The sequence below is a fragment of the Sciurus carolinensis genome, chromosome 6, assembly GCF_902686445.1.
Source record: "Sciurus carolinensis chromosome 6, mSciCar1.2, whole genome shotgun sequence".
Lineage (NCBI taxonomy): Eukaryota > Metazoa > Chordata > Mammalia > Rodentia > Sciuridae > Sciurus > Sciurus carolinensis.
Window position 1 is genome coordinate 130,586,067 of NC_062218.1, and position 24,564 is coordinate 130,610,630.

Below are 24,564 nucleotides of genomic sequence, written 5' to 3' on the forward strand. Positions count from 1 at the left end.
CTTTCTCCTGAATGATTGGAAATTGAAATTAGATGAAACCTGTAAACAAAATCTCATTACAGTGTTTGTGCCTAAATAAGTTTCATTAACATTAGTTGTTACTATTTTTAGTAGGTGGTTTCACCTACTAAAGAGAGGGTTTTATCACCTCCAGGACAATTACAGTTATTTTCTCCTCAGGGAAACTGAAAGAGCAAGGGACCACTTCTATGCCAGGAAACGTGGAGGGAGAGGGCAGTGAGTGCTCATGTCTTTGGCAATTCAGATTCGACTTCAAGCCCCTGAACACCTACTTCGGGCGCCTTCATCCTTCCAAAACCACCAAGGTGATTAATGTTAGCCCCATTTTCTAGATCAGGAAACTGAGGCTTAAAGGGGGTGAAATGACCTGCTCAGGGGTATCCAGAGGAGAACCCAGCTAACACAGAAAGGAGAGTGGGCGGACACCCTGTTTGGGAAGGACGGCAGAGGGAGAATGAAAAGCTCCTCTCCAGAACCACCACCGCAGGCGTCCCCTCCACTCGTAGGAGCGTGGGCAGCGGCGAGACAAAGGGCTGGGGGCGGGGCGGGGGCGGGGGCAGAGAAGGCCGGATGTGCGGCCGAGGGGGAGGCGGGAAATTTCCTCTCAGAGGGAGCTTGGAGATCACAACGACCTGGGTCCCCATGCAGGAGCCGCAGGTCCTCGGACAAGTGGCTGCCTGTCTCCGAGCAGCAATTCCCTCCTCGGTGAAACGAGAGAGCGTTCGCGGGGACGCGTTGATTGAGATTTGAGAGGCAGCACGCCCCGCCTTCTTTTGGCGCGCAGCAAATGGGCAGTCTCTCCACCCCTCAGTCTCCTGGTCTGTGAAATGGGAACCCGGAGAAGAAGGGCGGGGCACTCTGTAAGACAGGGGCTACTGTGAGGGGCTGCAGATTGGGGGCGCCCCTCCCTCTTTCCAGCTCTGATTTCCCCGCGGGCACCGCCCCCTCCCGGGTTCCGAGGCCGCGAGGCCGCCAGCGCGCATGCCCGGGGCGGGGCGCGGGGCGGGAGCGCGGACCGGCTCCGGAGACAGCAGCGCGGAGTCCGCGGGTCCACCCGCCAGCCTGGCCCGAGGCAGCCGAGGCCGTTTGGGCGGCGGCAGCGGCGGAAGCCAGAACGCAGGGCGCCGAAGAGCCGGAGCAACGGCACCGCCGGGTAAGCGCCGCGCCCGCACCTGCTGTTCCCTCCACGAGCGTGGCTTTGACCCCTTGGGTTCGCTCGTGGCCGCTCTGCAGCCGCTGTCCAGGGTCTTCAAAGCCCCTCTGCTGCGGGGCTCTGGCACCGCGCACCGCGCACCGCGAGCGCTGGGTTGTGTGTTCGCGCGTGGCTGGGGGCGGCAGGTGTCTGTTTCCAGGCTCTTCGCTGGGGCGGGGCGGGGGCGGGTCCGGCATCCCTGGCCCGAACCCCCGAGGGGCCCTGCGGGCCTGGCAGAGGTGCGTGCAGGACTGGGGCCCCGCGTCCGGCCTGGACGCTGCTGGCTGCTTTGTTCCGCGCGGCAGTGCGGGAGGGGGCGCTTCCCGCCACTGGGGGGGAGGGGGTCCGCCCGCGTTGATTCATCTCCCCAGAGCGAGCTCCGCAGCGCTTGAGTGGCTCCACTGGCACCACTGAGCACACTCGCCGTTGCACACCCAGTGTGGCACACACCCTGGGGTACGGTCACACACCGCACTGGAGATCACCTGGACCAGGCCACAGGTCTACACCACAGGTCTACACACACACCCGCTATGGCCCTTGGTCATTCCATCAGACTCAAACACACAGCCACCTGTGTACCCACCCAGTTCACCGAGTGAGAGAGCTTTGTGTATACACTTAGGCACAGTTAAGCACTCACACTAGCCATCACAGATCACAGCATACTCAACTCGACAATACCCTGATCACAGCACACTCCCAGTCAACCTACTGTGGTCTGATTGTGCCTGCTCACACCTGCTCATGGTGTCCCTCCTATACCTAGAATCTGGAGTAGATTGTCACCCTTGTGAACACACTCCCTATCATACACAGGTTTACTGTCTCTTAGCTTGTTGCTTACCCCACCCACACTAGCATGCCCTAAATGCCCATTCTTGCTCTCCTATGGATGGATGGATGCATGGGGGCTGTTTCTGGGGGGAAAAGTCTGACTATAACCCTTTGCTAGACTTCTCTCCTACCGTCCCGGGCAGGCTTTGCTCTTCTGAAGGGACTAGTGGACAAGGGGCTGCAGACCAGGATTTTCAATACTCAGGCACATATGCCTGCCAAAATCTTGCAAGCTTTTGTCAGTCTTGTTACCATGGGAGGAGATGTTTGCAGGTGCCTGGCAGTTCTGGCCCTGATTGGGGGTGTAGGGATGTTCTCCAGACTGGCAAGAAATCCTAGAGGGAAAGAAACAGGCTAGCCAGGTCTCTGGGTATTCAAAGGGACCGCTATGCCTTTGTGGAATACAGTACCTATGCACAAACCCAGACTAATCTCCCATGAGTGAGACCATGAGGCCATGTGGTCATATGTGCACACCCACAGAGTCCAAGAGGCCCCCATGGATGTGCAAACACACAGGCCATTCTGCACATACAGGTTATATGTACGCACATCAAGATTTTCTTGAGCAGACCTCAGGAGCTGAGTCCTAGCTCCAGACTGACCTAAGCTTGTACAGATCTCCACAGGCAGTCTGCTTACTCCTTCCCATACCAGGTGAGCCATTCCATACACCTACTCAGTCATTTCAGCCTTCTACCTCAATTGGGTCACACTCACCTGTTTATGCCTAAGTGTGCAGATCATCTGTTCATTGGGTGTGCATGTTCCTGCAGGTGGGTGTATGTATGCAGAGACATTCTTGCTTCCTCTACTGCATGCTCCATAGTACGGTTGCCTGTGAGATCCACAGGATCCAGAGGAGCCTTGGCCTGGTTCCAAGGAACAGAAAGGGGTTTTAAGAGCCAAGCATTAGTGTCCAAGATCCTGGCTGATATGATTGGGAAGAACCCAGGCTTTGGGCTCAGACGGAACTGGCTTTGAACCACTTCTTCCCCACAGTGTGTGCCCTGGGTCACGTCTCTTCTTCTTACTTCAGTATCCTCATATGTGGAATGGAGTGAAAATGTCCCCCCGTGAGATTGGTATGGGATCCAGATGATGAACTGAACCTGAGAGATCTGGGCCTAAGGCTGAGCACATAGTAGGAAAGTGGGTGGGGGTGGGTTCTAGAGGAAGTGCGTGGGGAGGAGGTGGATCCCCAGGCCTGGGCTGCCTCTTGAAGTAGTGACTGGAGAATACAGATGCTTCCTTCAGAGCCAGGAAGGGCCCAGAAGAACTGAGCAACAGAGCCTCTGGCATTGATCTTTTGGCCCCATCTAACAGATTGGGAAACAGAGACCCAGAGAGTAGAAAACTCACCCAAAGTCCTACAGCAAGTTAATGACTAAGATGGGTCTACCACCCTGGCCAGGCTGTCTGTCTCTACCCTGGAACCCATCCTATTTCAGGGACAGAACTTTGAGCAGGAAACTGGAAAGCCAGCCTCTTCCAGGGAGACTTGCCAAAGGGGCATCATACCAGCTGGGCCATGCCTACTTCTCAGAACCTCAACTTCCTTGGCTGAAAAACAGGAACATAGTACCTACCTGCCAGGTATGTGAGGTCTGCCCATAGTAAGTGCTTTACTTGTGTGAGGTCACTTCCTCCCTTTATTGGCATCCAGTTCAGAGTGGCTTTGGTGGCTATAGGTCAGGAGGGTACCATACATGAAGGGCTGGCTATGAGAAAAACAACAGCACAAATTTAGTGATCAATGAGAATGGTAAGCCTCAGTGTCCAGGACACCCTAGGGAGAGGTGAGGATTGCGGCTAATTGGAGAGTACATCCCCCGCAGGAAACATACTGAGATTGTCAAATTTTAATTTTCCAGGAGGTTCTGGAAATCCAATTCTCACACGAATTCTAATTTTTAAATGTTGATCGCTTTACTCCTTTATTTAAATTTAACTTTTTAACTTTTTTTTTTAAGCCCTGTGGGTCAAACAAGCATGTGAAAAGGCCGAATTTTGCTGATTTGCTCTCTGCTGCAGCCCCCAACCCCCTCCTGGGAGCACAGCTGGGCTCTGACAGGCTGAGTAGATAAAAACAGGCCTTTCATGTACACAGCCCAGCCCTGAAGTGAGCAGAGCCACACACACCCATCATCTTCTTTAATTCTCATAACAGCCCTGGGAGAGCAAAGGGTGGGATTTTCAGGGCTCCCAGGGAGGAAAAGGGCCTTGCTTGAGGCCATGCGGCTGGTAAGTGGTGAGATGTCCAGACTTTTTGCCCAGGCCTCACCCAGGAGGAACTTGTTGGCTGGGCTAGTGTGTGCAGACCCTAGGGCTGAGCTATTGGACTGAAATGAGGTATTGAGGACCCAGAACACTCCCTGATAGCTTTTTTTGACTACTTCTAGTTGCAGCTTGAACTTCCTGTACACCTCCCTGGCAGCTGTTGAATTCCTACCTTCCAGAGGGGGAAACTGAGGCAGGCATGACAAGCAGATCTTGGCCCTCTCTGGAACCTGGGCCCTTTCTCTTGCCCATCAGTCTACTCTGGCTTATAACATCCTTCTCCACAGTCCCAAGGACCAGATAGATCAGAGCTCACAAGCTAGTGGCTTTCGGATCAGAGTTGACCTGCAGAAGGGTTCTGGCCTGTGTGATATTTTAAAAAATGAGACAATGTTGAAGATGTAGAAAATCCAGATTCATGACTTTGCTCAATAAATTAGGAGACATGGCCACCTAGAAGCCACGTTCACTTCGCTACTAAAAGCATTCTAGGGGGTTCCCAGTCCCCTTAGGAGAATCCCCACTCCTCCCCCCAATGAATGTGAGACTGGCTGCTGCTGCTTCCAGCTCTCCTCCTGCCACTCTGGCTTTTTCGTGGTTGGCTCAGATGTTAACCTCCTCAGAGAGACCTTTCCTGACCACGTGTCCAAACCAGCTGCCCACTCCTTTGTCTCCACAGCATCTAGTATTTGAAATTATATTGTTTATTTGTATGCTCCTTGTTTATTACTCTCTTCCCAGTCTACCTGCTTTGGAAGTCAGGGACTGTGCATTTCTTACCCACTGCTGTGTTCCAGCACCAAGAACAGTGCCTAGAACATTGTTTATGTGTCCAATAAATGTTGAACTAATGGATGGATTCCTATTTGACCACAACTGGCAGAACTGAATTCAGTTGCCCCTTTAGAAGGGATCAGTGCCCTCCAGTTGGCCACAGTTCCCACCCTCATCTCCCTCACTCTGAGGATGTCAACATCTTTCATCATCTTCCTTGCTCTATTGTTTTTCTTAAATTTTTATTTCCACCCATGTAGGGTGTGCCAGGTTAGCTCAGGTGCAGGTAAGAGCCGCAGAGTCAGAACCCAGACCCCAGGAGTTGGGTAAAAAGCAGGCTTGTGGCGAGCAACCTGCAAACTCGTTTATTGCAGGAAAACTATACATTTTATAAACTTTTTGCCCAATCACAATGTGCCATGGGTGATCAGACCACCAGGCCCCTATACAGGTTCCCTTGGTAACACTAGGTCAATTTGGGGGCAGTTATTTACATTCCTAGGTGGTCAGAGTGAAATGCTCCTCAGTGCAAGTTTACACACTTGAGATATTAACTGCTGCGAGCCAAGAACTAGGATTACTCCCAACACACCTATATCACTATCAAAAGGTAAGCCATGCAGATCGACCCCATCCATTCAACTCAAATCTGATTGAGCCCTGTGGATCAATGACCTTCTAACTCTCATTTTTATGCTGGTTAAAACCAGATCCAAAAGATTCCAGCCAGACCTCTCCTGTGCTTCAGACCTGTCCTCCATCTGACTCCTTCATAAGTCTGACAGGCACCCCAGTTCTACTCCTCAAACCCAAGTGCCGTACCATCCTCTGAAAAACTATCCTTTCTCCTGGATCCCCACCTTAGTTGATGACTCTCATTCCAAGTCTCAAGCCCAAAGCCTGGGGGACCCTGTGGTGACCAGTATTGATTGTAATTGCGTCTCCATTAAGAACCTGAGGTTGACAAAGCTGGGGCTGTGGCTCAGTGGAAGAGCACTTGCCTAGCATGTGTGAGGCACTGGGTTCCAGCTTCAGCACCGCATATAGATAAATGAATAAAACAAAGGTCCACAGACAACCAAAATTAAAAAATAAAAAAACTACAAATAGTAAATTAAAAAAAAACGAAACTTGAGGTCAAGTCAGAGACCCAGAGGTGTAAATGAATACATGCAGAGTAACCTGATTGATTAGAGGAAGAACAAGAGGTATGGAAATCCAAAGGAAGTGGGGGTGAAGGCCCACTAGAGGATGAAATATTTAAACCGAGACCTGAAGGTTTAAATAAGAAATAGCCAGAAAAGGAGGGAGCCAAAGATTCCCCTAGCTGAGGTGTATAGAGGCTGAGCTGGCATAGGACACAAAGCCACGGGTCAACCCAAAGAGGTCACACTCATGTCTGTGTGGTGTGAGTGTCTGTGTATGCATCCTTTGGGGGTGGGAGTAGATTATGAAAGATAAATTCCAGCAGGTAAGTATGTATATAGGGACTTAGAACCACATTAAAAAGATAGGTTTGACCCTAACTTTAGGGTCAAGATTAGGGAAGTATTAAAATTTTCCCTTTTCCCCTTGTTTAAAAAAAGGTACAGGGGCTGGGGAGATAGCTCAGCTGGTAGAGTGCTTGCCTCCCAAACACAAGGCCCTGATTTCGATCCCCAGTACCCCCCCCCAAAAAAAAAAGGTACAGTCATGTACCACATAGTAACATTCTAGTGAACAACAGTGGTCCTATAAGATTATGACGAAGCCGAAAAATTCCTATTGCCTAGTGACATTGTGGCTGTCATAACATCTTAGCACAGGATATTCTTCACATTTGTACTGATGTTGGCATAAATAAACCTGCACTGCCAGTTGAATAAAAATATAGCACATAAAATTATGTACAGTGCATAATATTTGATTATGGTAATAAACTACTATGTTATTGGTTTATGTATTTACTATACTGTATTTTATCATTAGAGTGTACTCCTTCTACTTATAAAAAAAGTTTACTGTAAAACAGTGTGCAGTGTTTCAGCAGCAGCAGCAGCAGCCTCACACTTCTAGAGTTTACTGTGTCTCTTGATTGTATCAAGAGGCCACATGGAGTTATGGGCCCATAACATCTAGGTTTGTGCAAGTATACTCTATAATAGTCACACAATGACAAAATTATCAACAATACATTTCTCAGAACATATCCCTGTTGTTAAGCAATGTATGCCTGTACTGTGTGCACAGGTAATCCAGATTCAGTCACAAAAGTGTGTACCAAATAAAAAGTTATCTTGGGGCTGGGGTTGGGGCTCAGAGGTAGAGCGCCTGCCTAGCATGTGTGAGGCACTGGGTTCAATCCTCAGCACCACATAAAAACAAATAAATAAAATAAAGGTACTGTGTCCATCTACAACTTAAAAAAAAAAAAAATATATATATATATATATATGTATACGTATATGTATTTATCTCCTACTCTCAGATTCCTGGTCTTTTTTCTTTCTTTTTTTTTTTTTTTTAAGAGTGAAAGGAGTAAGATGTTTTTACACTTGAAGAACAGAAATAGAACACTTGGAGAGACAAGAGGGGACCCCAACAGCGGGTTGCATCCTGGTCTCACTTCCAGGAGGCAGTCACCACTGAAAGCTTTAAAGAATTCCTTCCAGAAATGTGTGTCTGACCTTTTCCTTGGCTACATGCATGCTGTCCCCTAGATCTCTTTTCTTTCACATTATCATGGCATCTTTCCTCAGCACTCCACATATATCCTGGTAGCTGCATGGTGTTCCCTGTGGTTGTCACACATGTAGCAGTCCTGCTTCCTGATTTTTCTCCACTGCCACCCAGATTCTCATGCCCCCTGATGCACATTAGTCTATCTCCTAGTCTATCTTCAGGACATCCCTAGGGGTGGGTTTGATGGCTCAAATGCTATGTGATTTGTAATGTATGTAAACTTTGATAGAATTGCTAAATGTCCTTCTAAAAAGATAACCAATTTAATTTTCCAAGAAGAAGCAAGACATGGTGGCACACCTGTAATACCAATGACTTGGGAGGCTGAGGCAGGAGGATTGCAAGTTCAAAGTCAGCCTCAGTAATTGAGTGAGACCCTTTCTCAAAATAAAAAGTAAAAAGGGTTGGGGATGTGGCTCTGTGGTTAAGCACCCCTGGGTTCAATTCTCAGTACAAAAAAAAAAAAAAAAAAAAAGAAAAAGAAAAAGAAAAAGAAAAGAAAAAGGAACAGGAAGAGTTTTGAACCAGGAATAGCATGGTTAGATCTAAATCTCAGCAAAATCGTTCAGTCATTCATGTAACTTGTATTTATTGGGAGCTTGCCAGTCATTTTTCTTGACTCTAGGATCTATCAATGAGCACAAGAAAGTCCCCACCTTCCTGGAGCTGGCATTCTAATGAGAGGAACACGCCATAAACAATAAACAAATATATGTGATATGTCAGATGGTGACAGGTACAATGGAGAAAAACTCAGTGGGACTAGGTAGATAGAGAATGCCAGCCAGGGTTGGGGAGGAGGCTATGTTATATAGTATGGGCCAGGAAAGGCCTCAGGGAGTGGATCACTATCTGAAGGGAAATCATTCCAGGCAAAGGGTACAGTCAGTGCAAAGGCCCTGAGGCCAAGGAGTAAGGTATTCCGAGTGTTCAGGGAGCAGTGAGGGAGCCAGTGGGGCTGAAGCAGCATAATGGAAAAGGGAGACTGGTAGGAGAAATGACCAAAAGAATTAATGGAGCCAGAAAATGTAGGATCTTAAGAGCTATTGTGAGTTTGCTTCTGTTTGGCATGAGAAGTGGAGATACTACTTGGTTCTGAGCAGAAGGACATGATCTGCCTTGGGTTTTACAGACTTTTCTGGCAACTGTGTTGAGAAGAGTCTGGATGGGATGAAAGGGGAAAGCCAGGGTAATCCAGATGAGAGATGGCGAGGGTTTAGCCCAGGGTAGTGTTGGGATTCTGAATGTATTTTGAAATAGATCAAAATACGACATGGGGTATGAAAATCAAGTGTGACTTCAAGGATTGTGGCCTGAACACTAGGGAGATAGTTTTGAAAAGGTTTTTGGGGGAATCATGAGCTCTGTTCACTCTGGCTGCTAGTGTGTAATGGAACAAAGTTGATCATAGATCCAGTTGCCTGCTGGACTCTCTTCTTGAATGTCCCCCAGCTTTCATAGTTCGTCCAGAATGGAGCTCTCTCTTTCCCTGGATCTCCTACCCAGCACCATTGCCCAGTACCATGCTAGCAAGTGTCTTGGGGGCCACTCTAGCCATCACCTACTACCGTCAGTTGGTTTCCATCAGTTTTCCTTTGGATCTCTCAATTCTGCTCATGCCATCTTCCTCAGGACCTCTGTTGTGATATCTCTTGTATAAGCTATTGCAAATAGCAGGGCATGGTGGCACACTCCTGTAATCCCAACAGCTTGGGAAGCTAAAGCAGGAGGATCACAAGTTCAAAGCCAGCCTCAGCAACTTAGCGAGGCCCTAAGTAAGCAACCTGGCAAGACCCTGTCTCCAAATAAAAATAAAAAGGGCTGGTGATGTGGCTCAGTGGTAAGCATCTCTAGGTTCAATTCCTAGTATGTAAGCATATATATACATTTATAATGCAATTGCTCAGGTTCTGTTGCAGAGAAGGGACCACACAAATGAATTAAGGATTACTTGAATGAAAGATAGAATGAATGGTTGACTGACCTCATAGATACTGCCCAGTCCCTCTTCTCCTTCTGCTCAGCCTCCACACCATTCCAAAAGAATCTTTGAAAACACACACATCTGACTATGTCCCTTCCTTGACTATAAACCATTCACAGCTCCCTAGGGCCTACACAGACATAAACTGGTGGCCTACAGACATGTTTTCTTTGGCCCACATAATGTTTTGGGTTTTTATTTAAATCCTGAATTAATTAGCATATTTTACATTTAAGTCTGGATTTCCACTTCTCTTAAGACACTGGAAGAACTAGTGCTACCAGGTTTCATTTCTCCAGGGCAGCACTTGGCTCATGGAATAGTGGCTTTGCCTTTAACGGGGCATGTACTCTTTGCTATAGTCCCCACCTCTCCCTTTTGTTTTATACCCAACCTGCTTCCTCACTTAAATGACCCCTATGGCATCAGTTTGTGGCTCTGGCCTCCAGAACAAATGCATAACCTTTGGGCTGCATAAGGTGGGTATGACCAGGGTGGGAAGACAGTAGGTGAGGCTGAAAGGTCAGGCTGTGGCCAAGTTGTGAAGGGCCTTGAATGCCATTTTAAGAAGTCCTATCCAGAGGACCACTGGGTGTGATGAAGCAGGGGTGACATGGTTGGCTTGTGTTTTTAGCCTAGGTCCTGTGAAGAGGAAGGGATCAGACAGGGACAAAAAACCCTGTGAAGAGGCTGGGCTGCTAGGAGGAAGGTGAGCAAGAGGGGCTCAGATGGACTGTACCCCCTGGACTCTCCCCTAAGTCTGAGTCTGCTCTCTCTTTATTTCAGAACCAGACAGCAGCCTGGGTTCAAGCATGGCTATGAGGGTAGATGGGCAGTGCTGAAGACCCACCCTGGTTCCAGCTGCTTCAGAAGGACTCCAGCACCCCCAACCCCTTCTGCTGCCCACAGGATGGGAGCCTGGGTGCTGGGGGCCTGGCCATGAGGGATTGCTGCCCCTCCCAGCAAAAGGCCAGCCCTGCATGCCTTAGGCACACCCCTGACCAAACCCCAAGCATGGACTCTAGACACAGCAGCCCCAGTGGGGCTGGGGAAGGGGCCTCCTGCTCTGAGGGCCCCACTGGGAACTTGGCCTGCCCCTCTGTCACCTGCATCCCTCCTCAAGAGGCAGCTACCATGGAGACATTGGGGATACATGGAGCCTTGATCTCAGGGACACCAGAAACCACTTTGTCTAGAAAGCCAGAGCTTGTGTCATCAGTGAAAACTGATCCCACGTCCTCAGAGAACAGAAATCCTGTGTTCTTGGAGAAGAGGGATTTCAAGTCTTCAAAGCAGGCAGATTTTGTGTCCATAGGAAAGGAAGACTCTGGTTCCTCAAGGAAGCCAGAGCCTGTGTTGACAGGAAAGACAGAATCTGCAGTCTCTGGAAAGGGAGATCCTGTGCCTCCTGGAAGGGTGGATTCCATGACTCCAAGAAAGGAGGATCTTGAATCCTTGGGGAAAGGAGATCCTCTGTGCTCCAGCAAGATGGATATAATGTCCCCAAAGGAGGATCCTGGGTCTTTGAGAAAGGTGGATCCTGTTTCCTCAGGCAAAGTGGATCCTGTATTCCCAAGAAAGGAGGAGCTTGTGGGCTCTGCATCCACAGAAAAGGTAGATCCTGGACCTTCAGAAAGGGTTAATCCCATGTCCTTGGGAAGCATGGATCCCATACCTACAGAAAAGTCAGATCCTGGGCTTTTGGGAAAGCTGACTCCAGGGTTATCAGGCATGACTGAGCCTGTATCTTCTAGAATAGGGGCTCCAGGGTCCTTGGGAAGGTTGGATTCTACATCCTCCAGGATGGCAGATCCTGCATCTATGGAAAATGTAGAAATGGGGTCCTTGGCAAAAGAGGACCCTCGATTCCTGGCAAAGACAGACCCTGCCTCCTCAGGGGAGGAGTGTCCTGTGTCTGTGAGAATGACAAAAACAGTGTCTGCTGGACCAGTGGATCCCATGTTTTCAGGAAAGATAGATCCCACATCTGTGACAAGTACAGACCCTGTGTCTCTAGGCAAGATGGATCCAGTTTCCTTGGAAAAGGTGGATCCTGTGACCTCAGGAAAGCCAGAGCCCTTGTCTTCTGGGCAGGCAGAACATGTGTCTGTGGGAAAGACAGTAACTATATCTTTAGGAAAAGAAGACCTGGTGTTCTCCAGAGGGTTGGATCCCACAACTGAGAGAAACATAAAAATACCATCTTCTGGAAACGTGAATCCTGAATCTTCAGGCAAGACAGACCCTGTGTCCTCAGGTCCAGGGGATCCCAGATCCTTGGAGACAGGGGTTCTTCCACCTGCAGGAAAAGCTGGGGCAGTGACTGAGGAAAAAGGAGATTCACGGTCCTTGGAGAAGGCAGGTCCCACAGTCTCAAGGAAAGCGGATCCCCTGATTTTAGGCAATGTGGACCCCATAAGCAGGGGGAAACCAGAAACTGTCCCCTTTAGAGAAGTGGACTACATGTCTTTAGGAAAGGCCCCCATGACTCCTAGCAAAACAGGCCTGGTGTCCCCTGGGAAGGCAGATGCCATCCCAGAGGGAAAGGTGGATCCTCTGTCCCTGGAGAAGAGGAATCCTGTGACCTCCACAAAGAAGGAAATCAAGGCCTTGGGGAAAGCTGAGCCAAAGTCGGGGGGCAAGGCAGAAGCAAAGCTCCCTGGGCAAGAGGGTGCCACATCATCAGGAAAAGCAGTTTTGCAAAAGGAGCAGCCACACACCTCTGAGAAGGTAGATCCGGGATCCTCAGGAAAAGCGGATCCCATTGTGTCTGGGAACGTGGAGCCTGTATCACAGGCCGACTCTGCATCTCCAAGAAAAGCAGAGTCCCCATCCTCTGGAAAGGGGTTTCCCATTTCGAAGAAGACCGAGTCCTCCTCTTTCAGGCAATCAGATGGCAAGCCCTGCAGTTCAGCCTCATCTCCCCGCGATGGTCCCGGGAGTGTGGAGGGCGGTAAGGAGCCAGAGCCTGCCCCCATCACTGAGACTCCCAGTCTTTGCCAGAAAGACCTGGTGGCCACTGAGGCCGAAAGAAGCCCCCGTGCTGAGGCCTCAGCGCCCGCACCAGGACCACGGACTCGCGACAACTTCACCAAGGCGCCGTCGTGGGACGCGAGTGCCCCGCCGCCACCGCCGCGCGAGGACGCAGGCACACAGGCAGGGGCACAGGCCTGCGTCTCGGTGGCCGTGAGTCCCATGTCTCCGCAGGACGGTGCGGGCGGCCCGGCCTTCAGCTTCCAGGCAGCGCCACGCGCACCCAGCCCCACGCCCAGGCCGCCCTCACGCCGGGACGCGGGCCTGCAGGTGTCGCTGGGTGCAGCTGAGACGCGTTCGGTGGCCACTGGGCCCATGACGCCTCAGACCGCCGCGCCCCCTGCCGCGCCCCCTGCTTTCCCCGAAGTGCGGGTGCGGCCAGGCTCGGCGCTGGCGGCCGCAATGGCGCCCCAGGAGGCGGCCGAGCCAGTGCGCGACGTGAGCTGGGACGAGAAAGGAATGACGTGGGAGGTGTACGGCGCCGCCATGGAGGTGGAGGTGCTGGGCATGGCCATCCAGAAGCATTTGGAGCGGCAAATCGAGGAGCACGGCCGCCAAGGGGCGCCCGCGCCGCCGCCCGCTGCGCGCGCAGGCCCAGGCAGAGCAGGCTCGGTGCGCGCCGCGCCCCCGGATGGCGCCGCTAAACGCCCGCCCGGCCTCTTTCGCGCTCTACTGCAGAGTGTTCGTCGGCCGCGGTGCTGCTCGCGGGCAGGACCCACGGCCGAATGATCTGCCCCTGTTTTGTACGCCCGGGTTTCCAACCTTCTCAGGCTCCCTTCTTGACCCCAGACCCCTAGAAGGTGTCCCCTCGGCGTGCGACAGCCCTCTGAGGGGTGGGCAGCCTCTAGGGGCTTCTAATCCCCTTCCCAGCCCCATTCGGTCCTAAACACACAAATGAAACCCCTCTACTTAGTTCCCTCGTGGCTTTGAGCCCACAAACCCATCCCTGCTGCCCTCTCGTGCCCTCAGTCCTCAGTTCCGTTCCCTCCAGGTCACACTGGGCTAGCAAGGGGACCTACTCAGCACCCATACCTCCGGCCCCCTGAGAGCTAAGGCAGGCTCCTGAGATGGCCAGATTTGGTGTGTTGAGGTCTCCAATGGGACCAGATTCCCAGAACTGGGAAAGACTGCATGCAAATCTTTAAGTGGCCCTCCATGTGTGCAAGGATTGGTGAGACTCCCACCCCGACGTGTGCTGGACTCTGAATGTGTGGCCCTGGGAGGTTTCTGAACGAATGGGCATATGCTGGCCCCCATGGCTGGGGCACCTCTTGCATGCTGTTGGTGGTCCCTCCCCAACTCCAATCTCCCCATCCCCCAAGCCCTAGCTCCTTTCCCACCAGCTCACTGGTTCACAATTCCCAGAGAGGCCAAAGGCCAGGAAGGGCACTGGGGACTCAGATGAGAAGGAGAGTTGCTGAAAAGCCAGAGGGTCTCAAACAAGAGAGAAGGTCACAGTCAGACTCATGAAAGGTCTTGGGCCACAGCTGCCTAGGTGACAACTGTTCTAGGGTATTGGGGACAGGGTGAAGAGTTCATTCTATAACCACCGTTCACTATTAAAGGCCACCCTCTTCAGTCCCTTGTTCCCCCTGTGCTGTGAGCCCCCACAAGTCCCTTGTGACCACTCAGTGCCCTTGTCCCCACCCCACCAGCCTCAGTTTTTGGCTACACACTGTCACAGTATACATTGGTAATAAAATCTTTCCCCAACCCTTGTCTGCTGTGATTGACTGAAATCAGGAAGCAAAGCAACATCATATATTATTATATCAGGGTTGGGGAGATGAAGTCAGGGGGCCACAGGGCCTCTTCCCAAGTGGGCCAGAAGAGTAGGGGCCTCCATCACAGGTCTGTGGTGTCCAGGCCGGGATTGGTGAAGTACAATTCCTGCTGCCGTCCACGTGTGTCCCCCTGCCCTCCTGACAGCACCATACTCAGAGGCTCCGGATCCAGTTCTGGTGGACTGTGCTGAGGCTGCTTCTGAGGGGAGAGGAAGGGAAGGTGAGATGATAAGGTGATCTCCCCAGGCCCTAGGGGAGTAGATGGGCCTTCATGCCATGACCAGATAGATGGCTCCTTGGCCAAGGTCCTACTGCCCCCAGCTCCTTCTGAGGCCTCAGTCTCCTAGCTACCTTTCAGAGTTGCCCATGACCAGGGGTGGTGCAGATGGGCCCAGGGGAAGGGGTTGGCCAAGTGAGTTCTAATCTGCCTTTGCCCCACCCACAGAGCAGCATTCTGGGGTTCTGCCATGTCCTGAATAATGTCCAGTCATGAATCCTATGTGAGGAGCCAATTCATCAGAGTTCCTGCCACCTGCACCCCACAACAGACACCATGTTAGGCAAAGTTCATCAACTACCTGAAATGCCCACAAAAACCCCTTAAGGGAGGGATTATGTCCCCCATATTACAGATGTGAAAACATGCTCAAAAGACTCTCCTGGGTGGGAAGTGACAGAGCAAACTTTGGACCACTCATCTTTGCAGATCAAAAGCCTGTCTGTGGAACAGCACAGTCCTTGGATGAATCTGGAATCTCCTGCCACAGTCAGAGGGACATATCACACCCAGGATCCCACCTGTAGTTCATCATGGCACACACACACACACCACTCCTACCCTTCCTCCTCCTCTCTCCACATGACACAGTACACACTTACACATCTGTCCAGTCACACGTGCCTTTTCACACACACATGTGGGAGGACCAGGCCCCCAGGCTCACTACTTTGCTGCAGAGTCAACCACAGGGCCAAAGCCCCAGTCATCACTGCCCTACCCAGGCCACTCCAAGGATTTTTTTCCCAAATTGGAACTGTTCCAGGTTTTTTTTTTTTTTTTTTTGGGGGGGGGTTACTGGGGATTGAATTCAGGGGCACCCCAACCCCAGCCCTATTTTGTGTTTTATTTAGAGACAGGATCTCAGGCTGGCTTTGAACTCACAATCCTCCTGTCTCAGCCTCCTGAATCACTGGGATTACAGGCATGTGCCACCGCACCCGGTGAACTTGAACTGTTCCAGTTTTTAGTAAACAGTGGAACATCTGTGGGGTCCCAGAGGGGCTAAGCATTCTGCCTGTGTTCCACAGACCCTGAGCCAAGGAGTAGTACCACCCAGGATAATGTCACCCTGCCCCTGAGACCAGAGACCCAAGTTCTAGTCTGCTCCTGCCCTGCAAACTGTCTGACCTTGAGAGAGTCAGCACCGCCCTCTGAATGTCAATTTCCCTATTGGTCACCTGGAAAGACAGGATGGATGACCTCTCAGGTCACTCACACTTTCCACCTGCACATTTATGGAGTTCTTGGGAAAGTCACAGCATCAAGGGATTGGTGGAAAAGATCCCCACCTGAATCCCCACCCAGCCAAGGAAGTGAAGGGGAAGATGGCTCCTAAGAAGACTCTGGCCTCCTGGGCCTGCCAGAGATCTCCAAGGCCATCTATTGCTCAGGACAGGGAATGAAGCCTTGGGCAGCTTCTCAGTAATATAGCAAGCCCCTACCCCCTCTGTTAGCTCTTTTCTGACTTCAAAGTCTCTGTGAACTGGTCCCCTCCCTTCTCTAGACTCTTCTCGCAGAGCCCCTGACCCTCCCCATCCCACAGGCCCAGCCCCACCTCCAGGTCCCCTGACTCCATTGTCCTCTGAGGGTCAGCCTCTTCTCAGGGGGTGGTCCATAATAGGCAAGACCATTCCTTTGTGCCTCATTCCCTCGGACATGTTCACTGGACTTTTTGCCTCAAACTATCTTCAGAGATGAGCTGTACCCAGAGGTTCCCTGGATTGGCAACCCATGCGCTACCTTGGGGTTCTGTCTGGAGGCCTCTATGCCAGATTCTGTGCACTGTGACATATGTGGGTCCCTGTGCAGCATTCTGGCATTTTAAAGTCCAAAGGAGACTTTGGTTAACCAAGTCTTTCCAATCAAGGAGTCCTCAAGGGAACAAAAGGACTAAAGTGTGAGGGCAGGCTGGGAGCCCTTACAGGCAGCAACTAGGCTGAGCTTGGGATCCAGAGGCAGGGACTGGATGTGGATAGATGGTGAGTGGACACCTCTATCCGAATCCAGAATCTTGGGACCATTACAATTCAAATGGGCCTCTGAGAACTTCTACTCCAGGAGGAAGAGACAGGGTAGTTCTTTCTGCTTCTGGATCCTCCCTGCAGCCTACTGACCAGCTCCTGGGGTTCTCAATCCTGCCTGTACATTACAGTCTTATGGGGAAGCTTTGACACATACCCATGCCCAGGTTCTACCCTGGGCCACCAGAATCAGGATCTCTACTTGTGACCTAGCACCCATAATTATAGAGTTCCCCAGCAACCCAGCCTGTAAACTCTTATGTCATCTAACCAATTAGTCTATTTAACAAATGATGGTTTTGCTATGTCTTGAGCCTCCCCTCTCCTTTGTTAGACTGTGTATGTTCATCTCTAGATCTCTTCCACACCCCATCAGTTTTCATATAAAGGTTAGAAAAGGATAGAACCAGATTTCTGAGCACTTGTTTTATGACCAGATATTTTTTATGCCTGCTCTTATTTAATCCCCACAACAGCTAATGGCAGGAAGTCATCTATCTATCCAGGGTCACATGATGAAGGTAAGAGCAGGGACTGGACCTCATCCCAAAGCCTTGGGGCTTCCCAAGGCCTGGCACAGAGAAGTGAGACTGCCCAGGCCACAGCAGGTTCCTCCCACCCCTTTCCTGACCTTCAAAGAAGAATCCCAAGTCAGAAGCCCCAGGTACCAACTCATCCAAGATCTTGCCTTGATTTCCTGACTGTTCCCATCCAGGTCCACAGAGTTGTCATCCAGGGAATTGAGGCTGTGGGGAGAGGTGATGAAGCTTGGGTTGTTGGCAAGCCCAGTCCTTCACGTCTGTCGCCTCTGCTACTACCATCTCCACTGCCGTCACCACCCTCACTATTATCACCACCAGCACCATCACCACCACCATCACCACAACAATCACCATTGCCACCATCACCAGCCCCATCACCACAATCACCACCATCATCAACAACTATTCTGGCTGTGAGGGGTGCTGCTCACCTGACATGGTCCAAGTCACTGGAGGAAGTGAGGTACTCAAGGCCCAGGTCTTTGGTGGGGAGGTTCAGCATGGGGTTGGCCCTAGAAAGAAGGCTTGGTCAAGGGGCCATGGCCTTGGCCACCTCTTGAGGTCCCTTGCTTTCACCCTGCTCACCGCTCAGTGTTGTACATGTTAGTCCCAGGGATAGCAGCAGCTGAGGGCATCACCCCCGCTGCTGTCTTCCGGGCCTCCTTAGCAGCCTTCATGGCACGAAGCTTCCGGTGGTAGCTGGAGGGAACCAGGAGGGGAGTCACACTTTGCCCCATACCCACTGAGTACCCACTGGAGGCTCTGAGATGTGGCCCTACAATGATCCTGGTTGGTGAGAGCATTAGCTCCATTTTACAGAGGGTAGAAAGAATAGCTAGAAGCAATTTGCTGAAGGCCACACGGCCTGCCAGTGGCAAGGCCTGGAATCAAACCAGATATGGCTGCCAGTTATGCATGCTAGAAAGGGGAAAGGCAGCGGCATTTATGAAATGCAGAGCAGGTGCCAGGCACCTTCGTGAGGTACGCTTTACAACCTTGGGTGCATCAAGGTCTCTAACATCATGTTCATTCTGCAGATGAGGAGCCTGAGGCTCAGGGAGAAGTGACTCACCCAGGGTCTCCCAACAGGTCACTGGGGATCAAACAAACACGTACCAGATGCTAAACCCAAACTCTTCCCACCCCCACCCTGACAGTCTTGGTTGGTGGGGAAAGGGGAGGGTTGGGGACTTGGGGGGGGCATTGGAACAGCACCTCTTCCGCATACACACAAGGGCCATGATCATGATCACAAGGACCAACAGCAAAGCCACTCCCAGTCCTATGATGACACTGGTGAGCAGTTTGGCCTGGTCTTCCTCCTGGCTCTCCTGGGCACCCTGGGGACGAAGAGGGGTGATGGAGGCTGTGGGATCCACCCTGCTCCTGCTCCCCTGTGCCCTCTGCCCTGCCACACTCACCAGCACCACCAGCCCCAGCTGCAGCAGCTGTGTCAGTGCATCCTGGTCCTTCCGGATCATCCTGGCCAGAGAACCTGCTTATCCCAAGAGCCACGGGCACCCCCTGGCTTCCTGCTCACCCTCCTGCCCACCCCTAGGACAGCCCCACTCACAGACTCAGCTCATTCAGTGTCAGGGCTGACCCATTGGAGAAGACAAAGTAGGCATCAAGATAAGATTGGGCTGGAGCCCTGGAATGGGGCAGAGGAGAAGAATTGGCAGTCCAGAACCATTGGCAAGCCTCTCTGGCTACTATTTCTTTCTTCAGCCCAATCATGGGCCTGCAGGCACTCACCGAGCCATAGAGTCTGTGTCCTGAATGTTCACAACATAGACAGTAGTCCTGGTTGCCTGAGCAAGAGCCCTACAAAGAAGGCAGGTGTCACAAGTACCTAGGATGGGGGCCCTAACTCAGGCCTGTGGCTGGGGCTCTTCCAGTGGACTTAGGAATTATGTGCATGAGAAAGAGTAAAGCAGATAGCACCTCTGCAAATTAGAAAAGGAAATCCCTTCCTCTAGTGCTTGGAGTACAGAGTACTCTTGTGCAGTGCACAACCTTCCCAACTGTATCTACATGCGGCTTATTTAGGCCTCTTTCTGCTTTTGGCTGGGCATAGACATCTGGGGGCATGCAGAAATATGGTTGCAGGTACAGGGACAGGATCAAAGACAGGGACAAGTCAAGTGTGGGTCAGGGCAGAATTGGACGTTCCACCCAAGTCTTGTCGGGGACCAGCCTCTTAGGCCCTGTTCTTCCCACACACCCCTCCTGTGCTCCCCAGACCTACGCTTTAATTGCTTCCACGTTGGCGCCCACCTCCTCCTTTGGAGTGGAGAACTGCAACCTGATGCGGTAACTCTGGTCCACAGTGAAGAGCTGCGGGAGGAGAGGGGGGAGGCACTGAGGACTCAGAGGACTGGCCAAGACACTGGGAACAGAGGTGGGGACTGGTACTCACATTCAGGGTGATTTGGGCTGACTGTGCAGAACCCACAGAAGGTGTGTCCCGGGCCTGGACCGTCACTTGGTAAGTGCCTTGGAGAGTGGAATCAAGGTTGGTCACCAGCCTGTGGAAGCAGGGAGGACACAGCTCAACCTTGGAACCCAAGCTGGGGTCCTCTGAACCCCACCTGTATAACTCCCAGGATGGGGGCTCACTCACTGGAAGCCTCCCTCATTCCCCCACCCTGGTCCCTCCAGGGGCTGCCAGCAGTTACTCAATGCTGCCAGTAAACACGTTGGCCTCCACAGAGGTGGCTATCCAGAAGAAGCCCTGGAAAGGGATCGTGGCCCCATCCTTAGAGATGAAATCCACTTGGAGGATGGAGAACACGATGGCCCCATTGCTTCCTGAGTCATTGTCTCTGGCCTGGGAACAAGAGTGGATGACATCTGAGGGCCAGGTCAGGCACTCCTCCATCCCCAGCAGGGCTCCGAGATCTGGGAGGTTGGTCTACGGAATCTCCATCAGCCTTTCCCAGGCTACCCCAAACTAGCAAATGCTCTTTTGAAAAGAGTGAGCTTGCTCTGAAAATCCAAGTTGGAACAAGTTCCTGCTCCTGCACCCTAATTTAACATATCACTGCCCAGAGTCCCTCCCATGTAGAAGTTCTGCCTTTTAGCTGGGTGCGGTGGTGCTTGCCTGTAATCCCAGCGACGTGGGAGGCTGAGGCAGGAGGGCTGCAGGTTCCAAAGCCAGCCTCAGCAATTTGGTGAGGCCCTGAGCAACTTAGACAGACCTTGTCTCTAAATACAAAATAACAAGGACTGGGGTGTGGCTCAGTGGGTAAGTGTTAAAAAAAAAATCTGCCTTTCTCCCCCTACAACTTACACACACACACACACACACACACACACACACACACGCTCACAGGCACAAAAATACTCAGATTTCCTAAGCACTGACTGTACCCTTCCTTATTTTTGTTCTCTCATGTCAGATCTTACTAATATGAATATGGATTTCCATAGTGAGCCACAGAACGCATGAGGGCACAGACGTTTTATTCATTCCAGCACCTTTTAGAGAAAAATATAACTGACACACAGAGCTGAGAGTTCACTGGCTTTTCTGTTCAGGATGAACAGCTGGTGGTCAAGTTTCAAAACAGCTAGTGTTTAAGTTTCAAACAGGAGTTGATTTAAAGAAAACTGTTCAAAGCCATGACTCCACTCACAGCATTGAACTTCAAGAGACTGAAGACTGGGAAACTGACTGTTTTAAGGCGTTAAAGAACCTAGAGAACTCTTGTCCCCATTTTATGAAAACTGAGACTCCAATAGAGAGACTGTCCTAAGGGCTCCTCGGCTCCAAGTGGGGAAGGCCAGGCCTGGCCACCCCCATACCATGTTCCTTCCACAACACAGGGGGTGGCACCCAGACTCCACCTGCCAGGAACCTCCAGCTTCTGGTCAAGGAGGGAAACTGAGGCCCAGAGGGGCATGGCAGCTGTCTGTGCCCAGGCCTCACGCACGGGCTTCACTCCCATGTGGCATAGCCACCTCTGATAAACACACCCACGGCCAACACCAGAACAAATTGAAAGCATTTTTATCATTTTGCTCTGTACATAACTTATCTAGAAGGAACTCATTTAATTTATAATTGGCTATGATTTTTCTCTCATACTCAAGAATTCTGGTATAGTCGGGAAAAAATCTGGCCTGAAACGTGATATTGAGAGTCATGAAATTTTTATGAGTACTAAATTGAACAATTAGCGAAATTTGATCATATCAATTAGGCAGGTGTTTGTTTCCATTCTGGGGTTTGCTTTTTCATCTGTTTAAACCCATGCATTTCCTTTCCAGTGTTCAAACACTTTGGGGGCAGTTGAAAAGCCTGAAGGGCTGTGCCCTATGTCCCCTGGGGCTTAAGTGACAAAACTGGAGCCAAGGACTTACCCGAACATAAGCCACCTGCTGGGAAGGTTTCACAAGTTCTGGGATGATCACTACAAGTGTGAACAGGAAGAGAGTCAGGGGGCTGAGCCGTGCCCAAACCTGCCCTCAACACCTCTACCAACAGAGACCCACTGCAGCTACACCTGAGCCAGGGGCTAGTGGGTCTTCTACCTCCCGTTGTACAGATGGGGAAACTGAGGGCCAGAGCAGGAGGGCGTCAGGTGCAACAGGGCTGGAATGAAATCACAGGTGTCCCTCGGGGGCCACTATGGGGTGAGGTAGGGTTAGAGTCCTTTTTCCCTAAGGCGGGCCTGTGGGGATTGCCTGAAGGTAGTTCCAGGTGGTACAGGGTATGTGTCCTGGGGGGCGGGGTGAAAGGGTGAAGACCAGGGCGGCTGCTTACCAAAAGTTTGATTATCAGGTAGAAAATAGGGTGCATTGTCATTCACATCCTCGATGGTAATAAGGAGGCTTCCTGGGGAGAGAAGGTCATCTGGTTCTAGCCTCTGGGCAAAGACCTGGCCCAAACAAAGGACCTGAGTCTTGATCAGATCCCTACAGCCTCCCCGCCACACATCACCCCCATTTAGTCCCTTCCCCTACTCCTGAGTTGGGATGCCCCTGCAGTCCTCTCTGGCCTGAACATCTGGGAGTGTCATTCCTAGACCTCAGAGAGGGTAAACAGCTTTAAAAATAAATAAATAAATAAAATATATAATGAGCTGAGGCAGAAGCTTAGTGGTAGAGCACTTGCCCAGCATGAGTGAGGCCCCCTGGATTCCATCTTCAGTGCCTCTCTCCCTCCCTCCCTCCTTCCTTCACCCTCCCTCTCTGTATATACACTATATATATACTATTTTCTAACTAGTGTAGCTGCTTATTTAAACACCCACTCCATTCCTCAGTATCTTCATCTATCAAATTGGATAGACATCACCTGCCTCATGGGTTATACTGGAATAAAATGAGGAACTGCTTATGAGGTACCTGGCATAGTTCTTGGCCATTGTAAAGATTCAATATATGCTAGTTTTTAATATGGTTATTACTGGTATTTGGTAGCAGTAATATCAGAGGCAGGATATGAATATACTACATCTGCCTTGAGATGTATTCCTTCCCTTCCACAGCCTCAAAAAATGACAGCATTGGGTGCTGGAGATGTGGCTCAGTGGTAGAGCACTTGCCTGGCATGCCTGAGACCCTGGGTTCAATTCCCAGCATCACACACAAAAAAATGAAAAATTATAACATTAATGAGGCACCTACTCTATGCAGGGTCCTGCACTAAATGCTTTTTTGCATGCTCTCATTTCACATTCACAGCTGATCTGCTGCCCAACTCCACAGGACAGATGGAAAACAAAGCCTGGAGAGGACTTTGCCAGGGACACAGCCAGGCAGGGCTGGAGGCAGGATTCGAAGCCAGATCTTGGGGGTCCCAGCCCAGAGGTCCACCCTGTGGTTCTTAAGCTGCAGCCCTCCTGGCCAGATCATTTTACCATTGTTGCTGTAGGCCTGGAAGCGGGGATCTGTGGTGCGGTCATAGGCCCGTACGACCAGTGTGACCAGGTCACAGGCCTCATAGTCGATAGCCTCACTCTGATTGATGTACACGGAGCCATTGGCATCCACGGAGAACCATCCATGGCACAGGCTGCCCACATCGACACTGCCCTTGGTACAGATGACGTTCACTAGCTGTATCTCCAGCTGGGCCTCGGTGTCCACGTCCCAGGCCACGACCTCAGCCACCTGGCCATGCTGTGAACCATTCTCAGCCACAGAGATGCCCTGGAGTGAATCTTCATCCAAGGTGGGTGGCTCGTCGTTCACGTCCACCACAGTCACGTTGACTCCTGCCGTGGCCACATGCCCCTGGGGGTCTAAGTTCTCAGCACTCACTGTCAGAAGGAAGAGGGCCTGTGTCTCATAGTCCAGACTCCCATCTGGGGGCAGCCAGATGTGGCCCTCAGCCCTTCCAGACCCCAGCATGGAGCCTCGGAGCACGAAGTTGTTGGCACCGCTCCCTGACAGGCTGAAGCTGATGCGATTGTTGACTTCCGTCTGGTCTGCGTCCCAAGCTTCCACTACACCCACCAGCACTCCTGTGGACAGGGGAAAGAGGTTAGAGGGACCACTGCTGGACAGGCCTCTGGAAGCTTCCTCTGCCCCTAAGTCGCAGGCACTCCCCAGGCTTTCCGGGTTAGTGTAGCTCTTGTGATGGTTATTATGCCATTTGGTGTCAGAAGTAGGACATCAACAGTATACATCTGACTCAAAATTGTGCCCCCTGCATGCTAGGTCCTGTGGTAAACACTTTACAGCCATTTCCTCATGTCATCTTCACAATCCACCCACTGCCCAGTTATGGGGACCCATCACCAGTGCCAGCCTGCCCTACAGAGGACTTACCTAACTCCCTCTCCTTCACAAAGAATTGGTAGCTGGACTGGCTGAAGATGGGCAGGTTATCATTGATGTCCTGCAGACAGAGGTCGATGTGAGTTCCAGGGACCCTCATAGACCCAAAAATCCAACTTGAGAAGCCAAAATTTCCTCTGCCACAGATACAGGACGGCCTCTCCCTGGACAGCACTGCCCAATTCCCAGATGGGGAAACAGGCTTCAAGGAGAATGGACCTGTCCCAGTCGCCTCCCCGGGGCTCAGACGCATATGCAAGGACCTCTGCAGTTATTCACACATGGTCAGGAAGCCCCGTTTCCCTT

At 51.3% G+C, this 24,564-nt stretch overlaps 2 protein-coding genes across 5 annotated transcripts in view; one reads left to right on the forward strand and one right to left on the reverse strand.

Moving 5' to 3' along the window:
• The first annotated feature begins 714 nt into the window (after positions 1-714).
• Gprin1 (G protein regulated inducer of neurite outgrowth 1) lies at positions 715-14,606 on the forward strand. Of its 4 annotated transcripts, none has more exons than XM_047554674.1 (3): positions 715-1,174; positions 3,502-3,646; positions 10,596-14,606. In XM_047554674.1, the coding sequence occupies exon 3, from the start codon at positions 10,638-10,640 to the stop codon at positions 13,569-13,571; it is 2,934 nt and encodes a 977-aa protein (XP_047410630.1). In that variant the 5' UTR covers positions 715-1,174; positions 3,502-3,646; positions 10,596-10,637; the 3' UTR covers positions 13,572-14,606. The 4 variants fall into 4 exon arrangements, with proteins under 4 accessions (XP_047410630.1, XP_047410633.1, XP_047410631.1 ...); XM_047554677.1 differs by lacking the exon at positions 3,502-3,646 and adding an exon at positions 10,444-10,518; XM_047554675.1 differs by lacking the exon at positions 3,502-3,646.
• A 19-nt stretch (positions 14,607-14,625) lies between these two features.
• Cdhr2 (cadherin related family member 2) overlaps positions 14,626-24,564 on the reverse strand; it is a 28,379-nt gene continuing 18,440 nt past the window's right edge. The window contains exons 17-32 of the mRNA XM_047554673.1: positions 24,250-24,319; positions 23,337-23,942; positions 22,238-22,309; positions 21,835-21,884; positions 20,148-20,299; positions 19,889-19,997; positions 19,718-19,806; positions 19,225-19,293; positions 19,043-19,120; positions 18,891-18,951; positions 18,685-18,809; positions 18,055-18,168; positions 17,901-17,981; positions 17,616-17,673; positions 16,249-16,257; positions 14,626-14,819 (exon numbers count right to left, since the gene is read on the reverse strand). Coding sequence (XP_047410629.1) covers positions 14,688-14,819; positions 16,249-16,257; positions 17,616-17,673; positions 17,901-17,981; positions 18,055-18,168; positions 18,685-18,809; positions 18,891-18,951; positions 19,043-19,120; positions 19,225-19,293; positions 19,718-19,806; positions 19,889-19,997; positions 20,148-20,299; positions 21,835-21,884; positions 22,238-22,309; positions 23,337-23,942; positions 24,250-24,319 — 1,875 coding nt within the window. The 3' untranslated portion in view covers positions 14,626-14,687. The remainder of the gene's footprint in view (positions 14,820-16,248; positions 16,258-17,615; positions 17,674-17,900; positions 17,982-18,054; positions 18,169-18,684; positions 18,810-18,890; positions 18,952-19,042; positions 19,121-19,224; positions 19,294-19,717; positions 19,807-19,888; positions 19,998-20,147; positions 20,300-21,834; positions 21,885-22,237; positions 22,310-23,336; positions 23,943-24,249; positions 24,320-24,564) is intronic.